The 17,945-nt window shown below is 44.8% G+C and overlaps 1 protein-coding gene across 4 annotated transcripts in view; it reads right to left on the reverse strand.

Annotated features, from left to right (window-relative positions):
• Positions 1 to 3,021: 3,021 nt before the first annotated feature.
• slit1a (slit homolog 1a (Drosophila)) overlaps positions 3,022 to 17,945 on the reverse strand; it is an 80,341-nt gene continuing 65,417 nt past the window's right edge. For 2 of the 4 annotated variants that reach the window (XM_028988963.1, XM_028988964.1), the window contains 18 exons: positions 17,768 to 17,934; positions 17,431 to 17,563; positions 16,373 to 16,441; positions 15,320 to 15,391; positions 15,168 to 15,239; positions 12,275 to 12,346; positions 10,602 to 10,765; positions 10,180 to 10,304; positions 10,000 to 10,097; positions 9,764 to 9,903; positions 9,574 to 9,667; positions 8,323 to 8,460; positions 8,010 to 8,238; positions 7,305 to 7,435; positions 7,061 to 7,215; positions 5,515 to 5,803; positions 4,968 to 5,179; positions 3,022 to 3,637 (listed from right to left, as the gene is read on the reverse strand). In XM_028988963.1, coding sequence (XP_028844796.1) covers positions 3,399 to 3,637; positions 4,968 to 5,179; positions 5,515 to 5,803; positions 7,061 to 7,215; positions 7,305 to 7,435; positions 8,010 to 8,238; positions 8,323 to 8,460; positions 9,574 to 9,667; positions 9,764 to 9,903; positions 10,000 to 10,097; positions 10,180 to 10,304; positions 10,602 to 10,765; positions 12,275 to 12,346; positions 15,168 to 15,239; positions 15,320 to 15,391; positions 16,373 to 16,441; positions 17,431 to 17,563; positions 17,768 to 17,934 — 2,599 coding nt within the window. In that variant the 3' untranslated portion in view covers positions 3,022 to 3,398. Of the gene's footprint in view, positions 3,638 to 4,967; positions 5,180 to 5,514; positions 5,804 to 7,024; positions 7,216 to 7,304; positions 7,436 to 8,009; positions 8,239 to 8,322; positions 8,461 to 9,573; positions 9,668 to 9,763; positions 9,904 to 9,999; positions 10,098 to 10,179; positions 10,305 to 10,601; positions 10,766 to 12,274; positions 12,347 to 15,167; positions 15,240 to 15,319; positions 15,392 to 16,372; positions 16,442 to 17,430; positions 17,564 to 17,767; positions 17,935 to 17,945 lie in introns of all 4 variants that reach the window. The other 2 variants (XM_028988962.1, XM_028988961.1) reach the window with 1 other exon arrangement.

Here is a 17,945-nt window from a genome sequence, read left to right on the forward strand (position 1 = left end):
GTGTCTCTATTTCATTTAGAGTTTAGTATTCATTATTAATCATAAATATGTACACATTGTTTTGCCTTTTGGTTTTAAAATATAAAAGCAAACGTATGAACCTACTTATAATTTATTGTTATTTAATAGAGTCAGTGGTAAATATGCATAGATACAAGTCCAAATACATCACTTGAACATTGTATGTTGTGGATATTTGCAGATTTTCGTGGATTTTTTTTGTGTTTTGTTCTAAAAAAATTTTTCTTAAATGTTTGCCAAGTTTCTGCTGGCTTGGATATAAAAGTGCTATTATGCATTGTGGTTGTGTGTTCTTCTCCATTGTCTAATTGGGCCGTTTTTTTTCTGCGTTGTCATTATGAGAACATTAAGGTCCAAATTTTGTTTGTCATATCTTTCTAATTTGCTATTCTGTACTCATCTTCATTCCTCTCAGAGAAGCACGTAAATGAATAAAATAGCCCTAGTACTAAACTCAACTAACAAACCAGTTAGACAGACTGTATATAAGTAGGGCTTCTAATTGTTGCCTCAGTTGTCTTCTCGCACAAATGATACATTTGTGACCATTTCTGTCCGAAAACAAATATCCAAACATGCGAAGTCAACAGACGAAGAAAACCCTTAAAAGCACAACATTTTAATGAATGAAAAGAGTGGAGTTTCAGTAAACATTTTGTCGGTGGCACTACATACATTCAGAATTACTGCAATTATTAATTATAACCATCAATCCTGGAGACTCACGAAAAGCAACAGAAGCACATCGGTAGGAAACAACGTTTTCTTGCACTGGTTCAATAGACACTGTATCTTTCACAATACATGTTAATGAGTATAGCTTAAAGTGGTTGAGGCTGTGCCACAGAATCGGCTGTTTCTTAGAGCACAACTGGAAGAATGACTGTAAGAGTCCTTTTTTTCTGAATGGAAGCGCCTCAGTAACATGCAACACGATGCATGGACACCACCGGTTCACCTCCATTTAAAAAAAAAAAAAAAAGATAAGGCTTCTATGAGGGCTACGGAACAGCAGCAGAACAAGGAGTAGTGATCACTCAACCCCACAGATTCAGAGCTGGCCTTTTCAAAATCTAATGTACTGTACATTGGAAACAAACAACAACAAAAAAAAAAGAACTCTGGTTCAGGAGTATTTGAATATTTCTTACACTATTGGCACCCAACGTCCTGTCTCCACACTTGATCGTAGCACTTTGCATTGGCACTGTTCTCTTCCGACGAGGACTTAACCATAACCAGTATCAGTTTGGACACAGCCTGGAAACAGTTTTGTCCAGGCTGTGTCACGCATGTTTTAAAATGACAGAAATTCATTTATATCCAAAGAAAAGAAAAAATCCAACAGAAAAAAGAAGAAGCATCATAATTATTTTTACCACAATGGACATTAAAGAGGAACATTTAATACAAAGGTACAATCCCTTCCATGTGTAACCTCCACGCCTTCTGCCTTCTGACCGTCTAGGTAAAGTAGATGGAATGTGTAAGCCAGGATAGATAAACACCATGGTTTCTGGTTTTCAAGTGATGCCATGAATATGGTGCAGCTTTTTCCCACCTAAACCTTTTTTTCTTCTTTTATCTTATTATTAACAGGAAACCAGCAACAAATATGCCTTATATATTCTACACCACGAAAAGCTTTTAGATAAAATAAATAAAAAAACAAAAAAAAAACATTCAAATGAATTAGATGTAATATTCACATGGAAGACAACATATACAATATTAAACATTTCTAAAATCAATACTGCCTCCTAAGGAACAAGGCCAAAGATTTGCTGCCTTTGATTTCGACCAATTATAAACTACCATATTGAGCAATGAAATAAAAAAAATATATAATACACAAATAAACCACAAAGGGAATCTACCAAATTGCCATTTGTCTTTTTTTCCTCAATAGAAGCTTCCAGAAAAAACAGATTTTACTCTTTAACATATAAAAATACTATACCAAAATGAAATACAAATATATATTAGAATCTGTTAGGCATTTCTGTATAAAGAGTGGGCTAAAAGAGTTAGGTTACATCAAGAAAGACAAATTAAAAATTAATAGACAGAACTCAATGCTGCACCTTTTTTTTCTTCCAAAACAACAATTATCATGATAACTTATGAAGAAAACAAAAAAAAGCTTAACATCTGAAAAAATTCTTAAATCTTCCAAACATGCAATTGTTTGCACAAGTAATACTGCAGCCTTAAAAGATCACACCACTTTAGCGCATTGTTTTGCTTAGTTTTTTAAGGGGGACCGGGGGATTTTTATCCCAGTGCTAAGGCAATGCATCCTGGGAAAAATGTTCACTTTTAGACATTACCAGTGAAAAGAGCAATAAAAAAGGCCCTACAAGGGTGAGGAGTGGGGAGACACTTCTAAAATAATCCAAGCCGGAGCAGAGTGTTTTGGTCAAGGTGGCTTTTTACGGGATGACCAGCACACACAGTATTACAATCGCTATGACATGAGGGACATCACATGGCATTGGGCATGCATCTTATGTCACACAGCATGAAACTAAACTAGGAAGAGACAATTTCGGTCAGTCCATCATCCGCTATTCACATGTGAAATTACATTCTGAAAGCTCCCCGTCTGAACAGAACCGCTTTAGTAAATTACAGGCCCGGGAGTGACAAACGTTTGTCACGATTAGTCCAACGTCCTGTCCAAGTGACGTTCCTTTCACCACAACGGTGTGGCACCGGGGACGGTCTGAATGCAAACAGGGAAATGAGTGCGTTTGTGACATCTGGAGCCCCGGCGCCGGGCCACATGCGAAGACCCCTCCCCACCAATTAAGACATCATGAGCAGCCCTCTGTGCTTCCCGTACAATATGTGCCTCTTCACACCCCCGCCTCCGCCGGCTCCCATCCTCGCTGTCGTGTTGAATGTTGAGTATGCGGCCATAGATGATCCACAGGTGATCCGTAATCCTGCAGTGGGGTCGGTCGCGGTGCCACCCCCCCCCCCCCCCCCCCCCCCCCCCCCCCCCCACTGTCCAGGTCTCTGCACCGGGGGGCGCCATGGGAGAAATCGAGGACGATTTCACGTGAGCGCAGGAAAGGAAGGAAACTTCAGGCCGTGCGTGTGACTTGTGGGAAAACTGTTCTGAATACGCCACTTCCGTGACCCCTTTTGAAGAATGGGTGTTAGATACAATGGTTTTTTCTTCTCTCTCTTATGCCACACACCCTTAGCAGGGATGAAATGTTCTTTTTTAAAAACGTTTGTTGTCCATAATATATAGATAGAGGTTTTATATATATTTCTGTATACTCTTTCTGGATCTCTCCCTCCAGTTCTCTCTTGCTCGCTCGCTCCCTCTCTTTCGCTCTGTGGAAGGACCCCTCCCGCGCACCATGCTACATACACCCCACGCATCCGCACTTCACGGTCTTCTCCACCTCCTCGCTGAAGGACGTGCCGTCGCTGCACTCGAAGGTGTATTTCCTGCGCTTCATCCGCTGGCTGGCGCAGCATGTGCCCGTGTCGCAGACCCCGCTGCACTCCACCCAGGACACCATGCGTGTGGTCTGGCAGATGGTGTAGCCGCGCTGCACCTGGTAGAAGTCCTTCACTGGCTCCCCCCGGCACTCTGACTCTGAAGATAATTAGTAAGATGGCAAAATGTTTTTAAATGTATTACAGTACACCATTAATACAACAAAATGAGAGACGACAAATGACCTCACTGTTAAAAATGACAAAATCTGACATTACTGTGATGTCTTTTATGAACATACACACAAGAGAAGATACTTGGCTGCAATGGGCATGTGCCTGTGGTTAGAGGAGAATGTTTTTTATCACTGGCAATTTCATACCACAGAGCTCTATATTCTATAATTTTACTTTAGACCTCTGGCTGTGATTTATATTGTCACAAATTCTAATGTTAATTAACATTTACATTTACGGCTTTTATCAGACGCCCTTATCCAGAGCTACTTACAATCAGTAGTTACAGGGACAGCCCCCCCCCCCTGGAGACACTCAGGGTTAAGAATCTTCCTCAGGGACACAATGGTAGTAAGTGGGGTTTGAACCTGGGTCTTCTGGTTCATAGGTGAGTGTGTTACCCACTAGGCTACTACCAGCCAATTTAATGAAATGACTCCCAACTCACACACTCCTGTTGATCACTAGTCTAAACCAGATAATATTACGTCTTAAGAAGCTGTGAGTGTAGACAGCCTATTTCTCAGGTGTTAGCTGCATTATACTTAATACGTAATACCTTTTCTCTGATTTGTGTCCATGTTGCTAAATCGAGTGGTTTTGAATTGTGCTTTGCGGGTAAAAAAATTCCTTTTCCATACCATTTTTTCAAAAATTTCCCATAACAGAAAAAAGTGACTGGTGACAAGTGAAAATCTCACTGCAGCCGACTGTAGGTGCAGTTGCAACCCTGCTTTCAAATTCAAGTATTATTTGTCACATACACAGTCATACACGGTATGATATGCAGTGAAATGCTTTTAGCGACTGCTGCAGACCACAGTATTGCAAATATTGCAAGTATACAATGAACTAATCTGCAAATATTGCAAGCATAACCAAATATGACTATGTCTTTAACCTAAAACATAAAATATGTGTAACAGGTATGGTGAAGGTGTGCAAATAGGTGGAGTCAAAGTATAAAAAAAAGAAAAAAAAGTGACAAAGTATAACAGGGAGGGGGGAAAAGGTAAATGTGCAAGGAAAAAGAGTTCAAAATTAAATAAAAAGTTTGTGCAAGGATTTCTAGGGGGTTGAGTCCAGAAGTGATTGAGAGTGAAAGTGAAAGTGCTGGAGTGTATTGGAGTTCTAGGTACTGTTGTTGTTGAGAGCTTGAATAGCCTGCGGGAAGAAGCTCCTCCTCATTCTCTCTGTGATGGAACAGTCCATTGTCCACTGCTTTGTAGGGACATTTGGGGCGACTCACTCACCTGTGTCACACAGTTCCCCGGTGTAGCCGCTCTCGCAGTGACAGTAGGCGTCGCCCGTGTCCGAGATCTGGCAGCGACCGTGTTTGCACTGAAGCCTCCTGCAGGGGTTGAAGAGCTCCCCCTGCTGATTGCACAGGGCACCACGGTAGCCCTCCTGGCATTCACATCGGTATGACTGTGTGTCCAGAGGGATGCATTTTCCATGGACACACCTGTGTAAAAAGACAAAAAAAGTTTTTCTTCTATACTAATACAATTCATTCATTGAGCAGAAACTGAATCAGCTGGAGGGAAAATTTATAGCAGAACTTAAAAAAAAAAAAGTAATTGTCACTTGTGATACAGAGCAGCACAGCACAAGGTGCACACAGTGAAATTTGTCCTCTGAATTTAACCCATCACCCTGAGTGAGCAGTGGGCAGCCATGACAGGTGCCCAAGGAACAGTGTGTGGGGACGGTGCTTTTGCTCCAATCAAAAAATTTATTTTGATTGTTTCAAACATTTTTAAATGACATTAATAATGAATATTCTGCCTTGACACTCACTTGCTGCCTTGGCAGGGGTTGGTGACGGGCTGGTCACAGTGAGGACCACTCCAGCCGGTCTGGCAGTGGCACACAGGGCCCATAGCAGCATCCGGCTGGCAGATGCCGTGTAGACAGTAGATTTTTCGACAAGGTTCACAGCCGGGCACCACGCCCGGTTTCATCTGTGTTTTGGTGAAGTCCTGCAGCTCGTTGTTTATGTAAAGGTTCTGGATGCAACCGTGGAAGCTGGAGCCATTTTGGATCTGCCAGAGGCGGAAGGCCGCTGAGTGGACGTCGACAGGCATGCCTGCAGGGACAGTGCAGATGAAATGATGAAGACGATGGGGAGTGAGGAGGAGTGGCACATCAACACAGCAAACAAGGGGCTGGCATGGGAGTGATGAAGACATGAGGAGGAGGAAGAGGAGGATAATTTCAAAGAGCTTTGTGCCCCACCTGATGGTTAAAAGGTCACGAACTGTTATGGAAAGGTTATGAGGTCATATATTCTAGTCTTATGCAGAAATAAAACCCAATCCATCTGGGGCAAAGCATCCTTAAAATTGGAAAAGAAAAGCAAGAAGGAACAATGTGCAAAACAGACAGACACTCCTGCAGATGCAAGAGCAACTGATATGACAGTAAATATAGTAAACATGCCACTGCACACTCACAGAACCATAAAACTACACAGCCGCTAACCGGCAACCATTACTGAAATCATGAAAACACTTCACACTCTACCATCACATGTATCTTGTAAACGAATCATTGATAAGTGTGATAAGTCATCATAAGTAGTAAGAGGAAAATAGATTTTGTTTATGGGGAACCTGATTATTGCCGCCTATTACTATGTTGATCATCAACGTCTCGATGGACCACCATCCACAAAGTTCTCATTCCATCTTACACTGCTTATAACCCTCGAAAAGAAAATACGCCTAATGCGAATAAGGTGATATTTCAGGCGAAAGGAAACATATTTTTCCACATTTACAGGTCACATGGACAATTTCATAATAATATGCGCACCTCTGCTACTGTATTCAATTAAATTGGGGTGAAACTTTTCGGGTAGGAGGTCCATAACTAGGAAACAATGCTCTAGCTGACTGAATAAACTGCTGGTTACAGAATAAGTGTGAATGTCAAGGTGTGAATAATCTGGCGCGATTACAGAAAGAACATCACTGGAAATACTGTCAGAATTTTTTGTTACCCCCTAAATCTCTAATAACGAGCCATAACATGATCTCAGGAATGACCTCACATAAACACCACCTCACCACAACATCACAACACCACAATCACCACAAACACAAAAAAACACCATCATGCACCGGTGTAGACTGTATCTGTTAGGTTGAGTAGGGAGCAGGCAGTCTGAAGCCTGATTGGTCCATGGCGGAATTACTCTAGCAAACACAGTCTGGGATGGGGCATGGTTTGGGAAGGGAGTGGTGGGAGTTGTGGAGTCACAACGTGAGGGGAAGGGGGTGATTAACAGTAGTGTAATTTAGAGTGCCTGCGGTGTTGGGAGGTATCTGCAGAGGGCCCCTACCCCCCACGTAAAGCGGAGCCTCTCCGTTTAGGGGCCGGACTTTCCCAAAACTGTCCATGGTGGTGGGGACCCCACCATCGATGGACAGGTTCACCATCTGATCAAAGGTCACCAGCTCCACAGTGTGGAACTGACCATCATTAATGGTCTCAGTACTGGAGAGACAAAAAGAAGAACAAAAAGTCACCTTTTGAAAGCCATTACACTATAAAATTACATTTTTATGCTATGTCCTACCACCAACCTGTAGATGGCGTGTCCAGGCTGGCTTCCAGGGTCATAGCTGACCTTCACGTGTCCTTGGTAGAGTTCCACAGCAATGTGATCATTGTCTCCATTATAGAGAAGGATACCATTGTCCTCTGCAGTGGACACCTGGGGGTGCAAAAAGTGTGAGGGCAGAGCTGGAAGCACAGCTGAAGCACAGCTGGTCGATGCGTAAAACTCTGTCCAAACACGTCTGGGTATTTCTGAGGTTGAGCAAAATACTTTGAATATTTAGTGAATGCTGAATGCTGAATAAATGGCCATGACCGTATTCAGTAATGTACTCTTGTACAGTACGTAAAAAGTAAGGCATTCAGACACTTTCCATGTGAAAATCACCTCTGCTGGGTCATTATTAATCATTTTTATTTTGCTATAACACTTCTACTTGGTAAATTTGTCAGTGAAGAAAAATATCAGCATGATAATATCTCTGAGCCTCAGAGCCACCACTACAGGCAACTTACAGTCGCCTGTAGTTTTTTTTTTTTTAAACCAATAATAAATTATCATTGTAATGATATTCTTTTATACTGCCGTATGTAATGTGGACTTGTTTTTTTTTTTTGTGGACTTGTGTGGACTTGTTTTTTTTAATACATCCCAATCTTGGGCATTTAAGACCTCTCTCAGGTCTACAGAGTGTTGCATGAAATGTTGGGTTATTATAATTTGATGATACCTGCAGTGTGATGTTAGCTTGAGGCCAGTTCTTCATGTCACTGAGGAGCAGATAGGAGTCTCTGTCCACGAAATTAACACCAACGAGTTTCTCGCAGCGGGAACCACCAAATCCTGGGAGACACTGGCAGAGGGCCCTGCCACCCCTCTCTATGCAGGGTGCATCGTTCTGGCAGTCAGCCAGGTCACAAGGAGACCGAGGCGTCGGTGGCACTTCACACAGCTGCCCGCTGAAGAGATGGGAGACCGACAGACCAGTCTTTAGCACGTGTACTGGTTAAGAAGCCACCAGTACGAACGTGCGTGAGCCTCACCTGTAGCCATCTCTGCAGGAGCAAGAGTAGCCGTTGACCTCGTCCACACACTGAGCGCCATTCTGGCAGCGGTGCTCCTTACAGTCGTCATAGTTCATGCTGCAGTCGTCACCAACGTAGCCAGGAGCACAAACACACCTGCATGGCAAAACAGATACAGTGAACTCACACAATTTGGCTACTAAACAACCATACAACCAAAATAATAATCACGATTATTTTTTATCAATATTGTAATCACAATTATTAATAAAGGTTATTTATTATTATAGGTATAGTTTTTTTCCACACAAACAGCAAGTGAACAAAGCTTTCAGATTTTTGCAGATGAAAAACAGCCGGTCAACATTTTCTGGCGTAAGAGATGACCGAAGGCAGGTCACTATTTAATATTAAAGATGAACATCCATTTACTTGCTTATTTGAAGAAAAAAAAAACATATGCATTGATTCCTCGTTCACTTGTTATTACAGCCGTACCCAGTGCAAAAGTCGCATGTGTGTGTGTGTGTGTGTGTGTGTATATGTATATGTATATGTATATGTATATATGGTGTATAGATATATTAGGGTTGCCAACTTTTCACTTTCTTGCAGGTGTGTGCGCAGCCACGCATGTCTCACTCTGTCACAATTTCAGGTTGCCACTCAGCCTATGCTTTCACCCCATGTGGTTGGTTATTTAAATGTAAATATTGCAGACAATCGTGGCAGCAAAAGTCATGATTGTGATTAAAATTAGATTAATCAGCCCTAATATGATGTACTGTGCTCAAAAGTGCCACGAATGGTTTGCAATATTGATATATTGCTGAGGGTTGAACTGATGGAAATTAAATGTCCCACAATTCAGTGCATAACTACAGAAATACTTCATAACATGAAATACTTCATATACCTGAATTCTCTACAATACACTGTTCTCTGTTCTCTATGTGGCATTTGCTCACAATAACACACACCATGATCAAACAACAAATATTTTCCCCGTAATTAGTAATAAAAATCATGGTCTCTTGTAAATTAACTTCTAATTCCACTGTACATAGAGCATGGGCTGTAACAACATTCCTGCGGTGTCAGAGTGACTTCCTGTCATATTGATTGTAAATTAGTAATTCATTCATTTTTATAGTAAATTCATATTTCATAGTAAATTCCTAAACTAGCAATTAGAAGTAAGAGTAATGAGTTAATATGCTGTGCAGTGTGAACAGTGTAGATTTGGAACAGAGCTGGCAGGGGACTCACTTGGGACCAGTAGCAGTGATGAGACAGGTGGACTGGTGTTGGCAAGGACTTCTTCCTGAGGCACAGACATCCTCCATCTCTTCACACATTTCACCTGCACACAAATTCACACAAGACCCAGTCAGGCACAAAAAAAACAACATACTGGGGCCCAGCGGGTGTGGCATGGACCATGGGTCATCTAACTTACCCGTGTAAAAGGGGGAACACAGGCAGGTGTAGTTGTTCACCCCATCCAAACAGGTGGCCCCGTTTTCACAGTCATTGTCCTCGCAGTCGTCGATGTTGATCTGACAGGTGGTGCCTTCAAAGCCAGTGGGACAGGCACAGCTGAAATGCAGAACAGGAGAAGCAGAGGCTTGTTACTCAGATGTTCTCCAGCCAGTGTTCCATGGTTTCTGGAGCCACCCACCCATGCAAACCCACCTGAAGGTCTCGTGTTCATCTCCACCAAGCTGGCATGTTCCTCCGTTAGCACATGGGTTGCTGACACAAGCGTTCAGTGGTGTCTCACAGTTCTTGCCCTGGTTTGAATTGGAGAAAAAGTGAATTATGTAATAAATGCAACAGCTCTTTGGGTGAAGGTTGAAGGCTGTTGTTGCTCACCTTGAAACCTTCAGCGCAGCTGCACTTATACACTTCCGCTGGATCGTTATGGCAGCTTCCCTTGTGCAGGCATGGACTTGACAGGCAGGGGTTGCATTTAGCTAAGACAACCGCATCAACCTCTCCTGAACACAAAGGAACACAGTTCAGTAAACACATGAGAATGGAAATAAGATATGTTTTACTCCCCCAAATTATTTCACTTGCATTTAATGTGCATTTAAATTTAGTTGCAATTAAATGTACATTGGTTTTTTAAATCATTGGTTTAATTGAATTTCCCAGTCTCTGCCAAATGTCCCACCAGGATTATGGCCATCTTTTATTACGTACTTATCATGCATTGCAAGATATATATGGCTCACAATAGTTGCATATCAAGTAACCTGCAGTGGATCTGCTTGTAACTACCAGTAACATACCTTGGCACTCAAATTTCTTGGCTGGTGTAGTGAGTAGTAATTTGCCTTCCATTTCGGGTGGTCCGGCACACCGGGCGATGCCAGGCTCTTTATAACCAGTCTTCACCCAGTCTGAGAGCCAGCGAAGGCGGCAGTCGCAGTATAGAGGATTGGCTCCGATGGCCCTGAAAACAGCATCAGCATTAAAACGAGCCCTGCTGCATACCCACTAACTAGAACAAAATCTGTGTTTTTTTTCTCATTCTCAGAATGTGTGGACCAGGTAAGCAGATTTCAACCATAATAAGACCTGAAAGAGAACATATAGTCCTCACTATTCCTCTAGTTAGTGCAAGATTAATTTCATGCACATTGTTCTGTGGGCATATATTTTATTCTATGTGGAAAGTGGAGTCTTGCTCCAAATGACAATGACAAGGCTGTAATGCTCCATGTAACCATCAGGGGACGCTAAAGATCTTTGAGGAGCAGAAAAACATGAACTTTTAGATAAATTTCACCACTTTTGGATTGTTTAAACAATCAAAATTAGACAGATGAAATTAAGTGTCACTCATCAAAGTGGGAAATTAAACTGAGAACAATACATTTGTGGAAATGCCATTATATATGAGCAGTCGTGGCGAGGCAGCGAATCCAGCGAATCAATTTTGTTCCATTACTTGAAAAACAAGCCCCAGCTTCAAATCCATCTGATACTTGACACATGCCGCACCAGGCTGTGGATCAATGTGTAAGAAGTCTCAGTCGTGTCAGATGTGCAAACTCAACTGATGCGCGCACAGATACAGAGAACGTGTAGACCCCCCTCGACGCACGGCGGTGTGGTGGTGCATCAGTTATTAGCGCTGCTGCTTGGCAACAAGTTTGTGTAGATTTCTTCTCCTTCAAAGGTAGAAATACGAGCAGATGGGTGGACTTAGTGATGCTGGTGTGTTTTGGCAACCTGCCCTGCCATGTCAAAGTGAAGTGATTGTCATGGTGAAACACTGCAGCTGAAATGAGTCCTCTGCATTTAACCATCACCCTTGGTGAGCAGTGGGCAGCCATGACAGGCCAGGGAGCAGTGTGTGGGGACAGTGCTTTGCTCAGTGGCACCTCAGGGGCACCTTGGCGTCTCGAGATTCGAACCTGCAACCTTCTGATTACAGGGCCCTAGCTAGGCCACCACTGCACTGCCGGTGCGTATTTGTAAGCTGGTAAGGATATTACAAACAGCAGCTGACAAGGCCCACTTTCCCATAAGGACATTGGTCCAAAACCCATGGAAATTGACCCGACGTAACACTGACGTCTTGGGGCACAACTTGAACCTCAGCTCACACACCCACACACCCGCACTGAGCCTGGCCACAGGAGCAGCAACTGTGCAATCTGGGTGTGTTTGGGAGATGGTTTCCTGAAACCAGACTCTGGCTGCCGTTGTGCAGTCAAACCACAGGCGTCTGGCGGACTAAAGGGCGAAGGGAGACCGTGTGAAGCCTCTCGGAGGGCACTGACAGTCGAGCCACTGTACCGAAGCCACCCTGGCACGAGCACCAGCAGCCATGCTGAACCCTTGTGCCTTCTTGGCCACTCTAGACATAACAAACTGGGTGGTAGGAGTGTGCTGGGAACGGAGCGCCGGAGGCCTGGGTTTTATGAGAGCGCTGCTGCAGATGTGGCGAACTTACAGGTGTGACAGCGACGCAACGTCACCGAAGATCCCGTCGGGAAGCTCCGAGATGTCATTTCCATGCAGTGACCTGAGGGACAGAGACAGAAAATAATTAAAACGTGTGGCACTGTCATCGTGTTCGTTTGGGACTAGCACACGGGCCCTAAGGAACGTACTGTGACAGAAACCGAAGAATAAGTGGAACCCTGTAGTTTTCAATTGATTCATCGATTGAACTGTTCCAGCTTTTTTACAGCCACAGGTTAGACATTTTTGAGGGCATTTTGATAAATTATTTTACGTACCAAGTACAGATTCCATTTGAGTTTCATTTTGTCGAGTCACTTCTGTCAAAAAACTGTAATACGTCACTCGAACCTAGAACTCTTTGATCCCAACAAGATCAACTTGAGCTAGACAGATAAAAGGCTTCTTGCCCCAAAAAACGTGATTGTATTTACTTAAAAAATTATTTTCGCTTATATCAACTAAAACATCAAACCAATTTTTTGTTTCTCTCATGATAAATACATTTAAAATAAGATATTAGTTGGTTTTCACTTTTTATAAAGTGTCATTGCGATACGCAGCAAGCACATCACAAAGTGCACAAAAAATGTGTCCTCTGCATTTAACCGTCACCCTTGGTGAGCAGTGGGCAGCCATGACAGGAACCCGGGGAGCAGTGTGTGGGGACGGTGTGTGGGGACGGTGGCACCTTGGCAGTTCGGGATTTGAACCATTTAGGACACCCACTAGGACACCACTGCCCCATAAAACAGGGACGCTGTACAAAACACCTTATACAACTGTTCCAGCCCAACAGGTCGGAGTGGTTAAGTAGGTGTTACTACAACATAAACTATTAGGGAACCTGAGTAATTGGAGACTGACGCTGCTGTTACTGCTGGGCGCTGTTGTTGTAAAGTTGTTGATGTGGTTGTGGTGGGTGTGAAGGTTTAGTCTCTGAAATGCTCGGACTAGTCAGGCTGAGTCACATGCGGGGTGCAAATCCCCTCTGTTTACTTGAAGCCGTCTTTGCACAACCCAGGACATTTGTTCTGTCATCAGTTCGTCTGGAAACACTTCAGCAGGGTTGGAGTGGCCCTGTCTCATTCCTTTATCTCCTGCTTCCATTTTTCCTCAGTACCTTTTCTGCGCCTCTGCCTGGTAGGACTCAGCTGTAGCTTTGTGGGCTGTGCAGGGCTGTCTGAAGGAATTTGGCGCTCTGGAAGAAGGAGCTGTCATTGTCTCTCACGCCACAGCTGCTTCCTTCCATGTCTCTCACCGGGGTTATTAGGTGACAAGACACGGCGGATTAACGTTTGTAAAACAATACAGGGGACTGAACTTGTCAAGTCGTTACCACGCACTGGACTGGGCTACTGACTGGAGACCAGAGGCGAAACTCCAGTCGTACCCGCAGTGGGCCGGCGGGCAGCAGATCACAAACGTCGCAACACAGGAGTTAATGAGTCTGGCGGGTGAAATGCGAACTTTGCCCAGACGGGGCAGTACCCTGCCCCTCCCCCTTCGGCATTCCTTCTTTTTCGTTCACATCTTCCATCCCTTTTCACTTTCAACACCCCCGAACCCCCCTTCCCGGTCCCTCCATGATCAAATACATCTCACTAACCGTGGCAGGCCCTGCTCCTGCCTCCGGAGTAGCAGCTTAAAAAGCACCTCACACTCGACCCAGCAGGCCAATTAGCAGAGTATTAATACCAAATCAAAACCACATCCATTCCAGACACAAGCACCAGACCTGTTTGATGCCGCCTGGCTTCATTTTTTTCTCTCTCTCATTTTTTATGATTCTCGTAAAACGCAAGCCAAAGGTGATGCTTTATTATGGATTTTGCACCTAAGTGTGGTTTTGTGTGAAGGGGCGCTTAAATCTTTTCATCGTTTCAAACCTGGTGGCTTTGAACTTAGACCTCTTTAAGTCGAAAAGTTGACTATTAAACGTGCTTTTTTTTGTGTAAGGCGTCACACATTAGCCACCTCTCTTTTCGAACCTTTCAGAAATGTGGCACCAATTGACATTTTATAGAACGACTTTGATGGATCAGACCAGTAGTAAAGAGATCAAAGTGCATTTTTTGTGTGTGTATAAGTGTCTGCTCTTGTTACTGCTAAATGGCAGCGGAGACAATCGGGTGGTCCAGACGCACCGGAGATCTGCTCTGTAGCACAGGGATATGTTAGAAATCAGCCAGACGTATACAGCCGCGTCGCTGAGCAAGGCCAGAGCGAGACACGCCGCGCTCGCATCGTCGTTCATTAACATCAAAGTCGCGGAGGGTGGGGTGCGGGGGCTTGAAATAATTGTGTGCGCTAGTGATTGTCGGATTTCGCGTAATTCTGACATAAAACGGAAAATTGGATGAACGCTTGGCTGCAGAATATTAAAATGCGCGTCTGGTGGCCAGCGTTGCACGTCTGCAGCGCTTCCTTGGCCGCAGACATGCAGCCGTGAGATAACATCGACCAAACACAAGATGTCCCATCTGTCCTGAGGACTCCCCGTCCAGCTAGGCTTGGTGACAGATGGCTTTTCTCTTCGCCACCCTGTCAGAGGAGGCGCTCGGTGTCACCAGAACACAAGTAGCCGACCCTTCCCCCCCATTTCCTCATCACTAATAACGAAGTGTGTGTGATTTACACACAGCAAGCCACTGCCGGTGGATCCCTGGTGTTTCCTCGTCTCCATAGGCGCTATAAGTGGGACACGGCGTTTCTGCAACGGGGAGGAAAGGGACCGCCAGTCCGGCACGGCGCCCCGCTCTGTCATGTATGTTTCAGGAGCATGCAGTCAACGCTCAGGCTACTCTCCCATTCCAAGCATCTGTCACTCGGCACAGGGAGAGAAAACCGGCGTAGTGCGTGTTGCAGCACGGGGGTCTTACAGCAGTCGCAGTGAGCGCAGGCCACTGAAGGCCATGCCGGGGATGCAGCGCAGGGCGTTGTAGCTCAGGATCCTGAGGGGACAAAAGTGAAGGAGATGAGCGGTAGCGTCTTCAAGAGCTCCGGCGTGAGTCGAGCCGGCGTCAGTACGTACAGTGTGGTGAGCTGGCTCATGTTGGCGAAAGATGAGTTGGTCAGAGAGTTGATCTTGTTGTTGCTCAGGTCCCTGAAATGAACCATAAATTCAGCAACAGTTAAAAAGCCCAAAATGTTAAGCAACAGGATCTACACGGTATCAGCATCGCAAGAAAAGATTAGCAATTCATTTTGTTTTTCAGATTGGGCCACTTTTGGTCCTCAGGTTAGATTTAAAATCTGATAGTTGGTGCCTGAGTTTGTATTTTTCACTGTTGGCTGATGTCTTGCCATTTGGACCATATTTACCTAATGGATGAGACTCACAGACTCATTTATGGTCTTCCACATTGCAGAACAAAACTGAGGAATCAAAACTATGAAATAATCATGTGAGGATATGAAGTCAACAAGGGAAAGTGTTTCATCTTTGAGGCCCTTCAAACCAGTGAACTTCTGCTGTGATGATTGCATTTGACCCTCTTGGCTTCCCTCTACCACTCAACCAAGGAATCCTGAAGGACTCAATGCTGAGAACATGGATGATTTTCCTTCACTCATGTTAATTTCATGAATCTGAATATAATGATGGCAATATAATTACCATTATTCTTTATTTAAAAATTTCTAAGTGAAGTGATTGTCACATGTGATACACAGCAGCACAGCACACGGTGCACACAGTGAAATTTGTCCTCTGCATTTAACCCATCACCCTGAGTGAGCAGTGGGCAGCCATGACAGGCGCCCGGGGAGCAGTGTGTGGGGACGGTGCTTTGCTCAGTGGCACCTCAGTGGCACATTGGCAGATCGGGAATCGAACCGGCGACCTTCTGATTACGGGGCCGCTTCCTTAACCGCTAGGCCACCACTGCCCCTGGCATAGTCTGTATAGATGTGTCTCAACATTTGACTGGTAGAGTGTGAGATTCCTTATATCTTCTTACCAAAGGATCTCATGTCAGATATGCCTTATTCATTAAAGTGAACCTTGATTTCATTTAAAATGCAAAGGTTGGAAAATAAAACTAGACAAGTGAATCACTTTTCTAGTTTATAATGAGAAACTCACACAAGCTGAAGGTTTTTGAAGGTGGACAGCTCTTTGGGCACAACACTGAACTGGTTTCCATCCAGGTACCTGCAGAGAAACATTGCAACGTTAAGAGCCGCTCTGATGTCTTAATTCAGAAGGCCAGATTTCACACCCCTCCCAACACACACACCAACCCTGCTGACCCTCACACCCCGTACAAAAGGCAGCGCTGTCCAACTCCTCCCACTGCCGGGTGGAGGCGGACGGGGGTGGGGCACTGATTCAGCGCTCGCTCCAGACGCGAGGCAGGAGTCGGTGTCTCACAAAAGCCCCGGGGGTCATTTTTTGTGTGCCCTTGACAACCCCCAGTGAAATATCTAGAGAGATCCTCATTCACACTCAGGGGAGCACGGGGTGCATGCGAATGTGTGTTCGGGGGGAACACTGTGTCACTCGGCTGTCTGTTAAGGATCTTTTGGATTACCGTGAGGTCATCCCCTCTCAGCGGGGAGTCGTCAGGAGCTCAAACAAAAATAGATGTTTGATGCGTTTAACAGGACTTACTCCCTCCGTCCCTGGTTTCAGCATTGTTCTGTGTGCTGGCCCTGCTCGCATGCGTTTGTGTGTGTGTGTGTGTGTGTGTGTGTGTGTGTGTGTGTGTGTCTGTGCAGATGTAATGACAGTGAAGCAGTTGCTCCGGATGCTCAGATGAAAGCCCGGGACACACCTGAGGAGAGCAGGGTCACCTGCTGGGGGAATGACAGAGCAGGCAGCAGCACAGCCAGACCAGATCCCAGAACAGAGCCTGGGATCAATGTGTGTGTGTGTGTGTGTGTGTGTGTGTGTGTGTGTGGATAACCCCATGTAATGTTGGCGAACAGAGAGTTCCAGGCCATATGATTAACAGCCACTCATTTAGAGTTTGCTACTGCATGAATCCCATAATTAATTCCAGACTTTTACTGCACAATCCTGGAGTTGCCAGAAACGATTTTAAGAATCAATTCTTAAATACCTTTTTACTAATTTCTTTTAATCAAAAGTATTTGGGGTATTTTGAGTATATGTTAAGTTAAAAAAAAAAAGTGACTTACAGCTCGGTGACATTGCGGGGGACACCCTTGGGCAGGGTGTGCAGATGCTTGTTGCTGCAGCGCACCACTGTCTCTATGCAGGTACACTCACTGGGGCACTGAGGGCGTGGCACACAGCTGGGTTCCTCTGGTCCTGCCCCAGGGACACGGAGGGTGAAAAACAGAGAGAAAGGTGAGGAAAAAACAAAGGCAAAGACACAGAGACAAAGATGTCAGAATGTCTGATGCGCTATTGGTCTAGGGAAGATAATACAAGTCTGCAAGTCTCTGTCCACATCCTGTCCACCCAGTAAATAGATCTATACTACAGATGATCAGAAAGGTAAGCAGCTCTCACCCTCCTCGCAGCGGAAATCTGGGAGAGCCACATCCTGGAGAGGGATCTCCTTCAGGAAGGCGGGGCGCTGGCAGCGAGGGTTGCCCGTGACGATCTTGCGGCTCCGCAGCCAATCGCCCAGCCACGCCAGCCGGCAGTCGCAGTTGAACGCGTTGGCCAGCAGGTTCCTGACATGGAA

The sequence above is a fragment of the Denticeps clupeoides genome, chromosome 8 (assembly GCF_900700375.1).
Source record: "Denticeps clupeoides chromosome 8, fDenClu1.1, whole genome shotgun sequence".
NCBI lineage: Eukaryota > Metazoa > Chordata > Actinopteri > Clupeiformes > Denticipitidae > Denticeps > Denticeps clupeoides.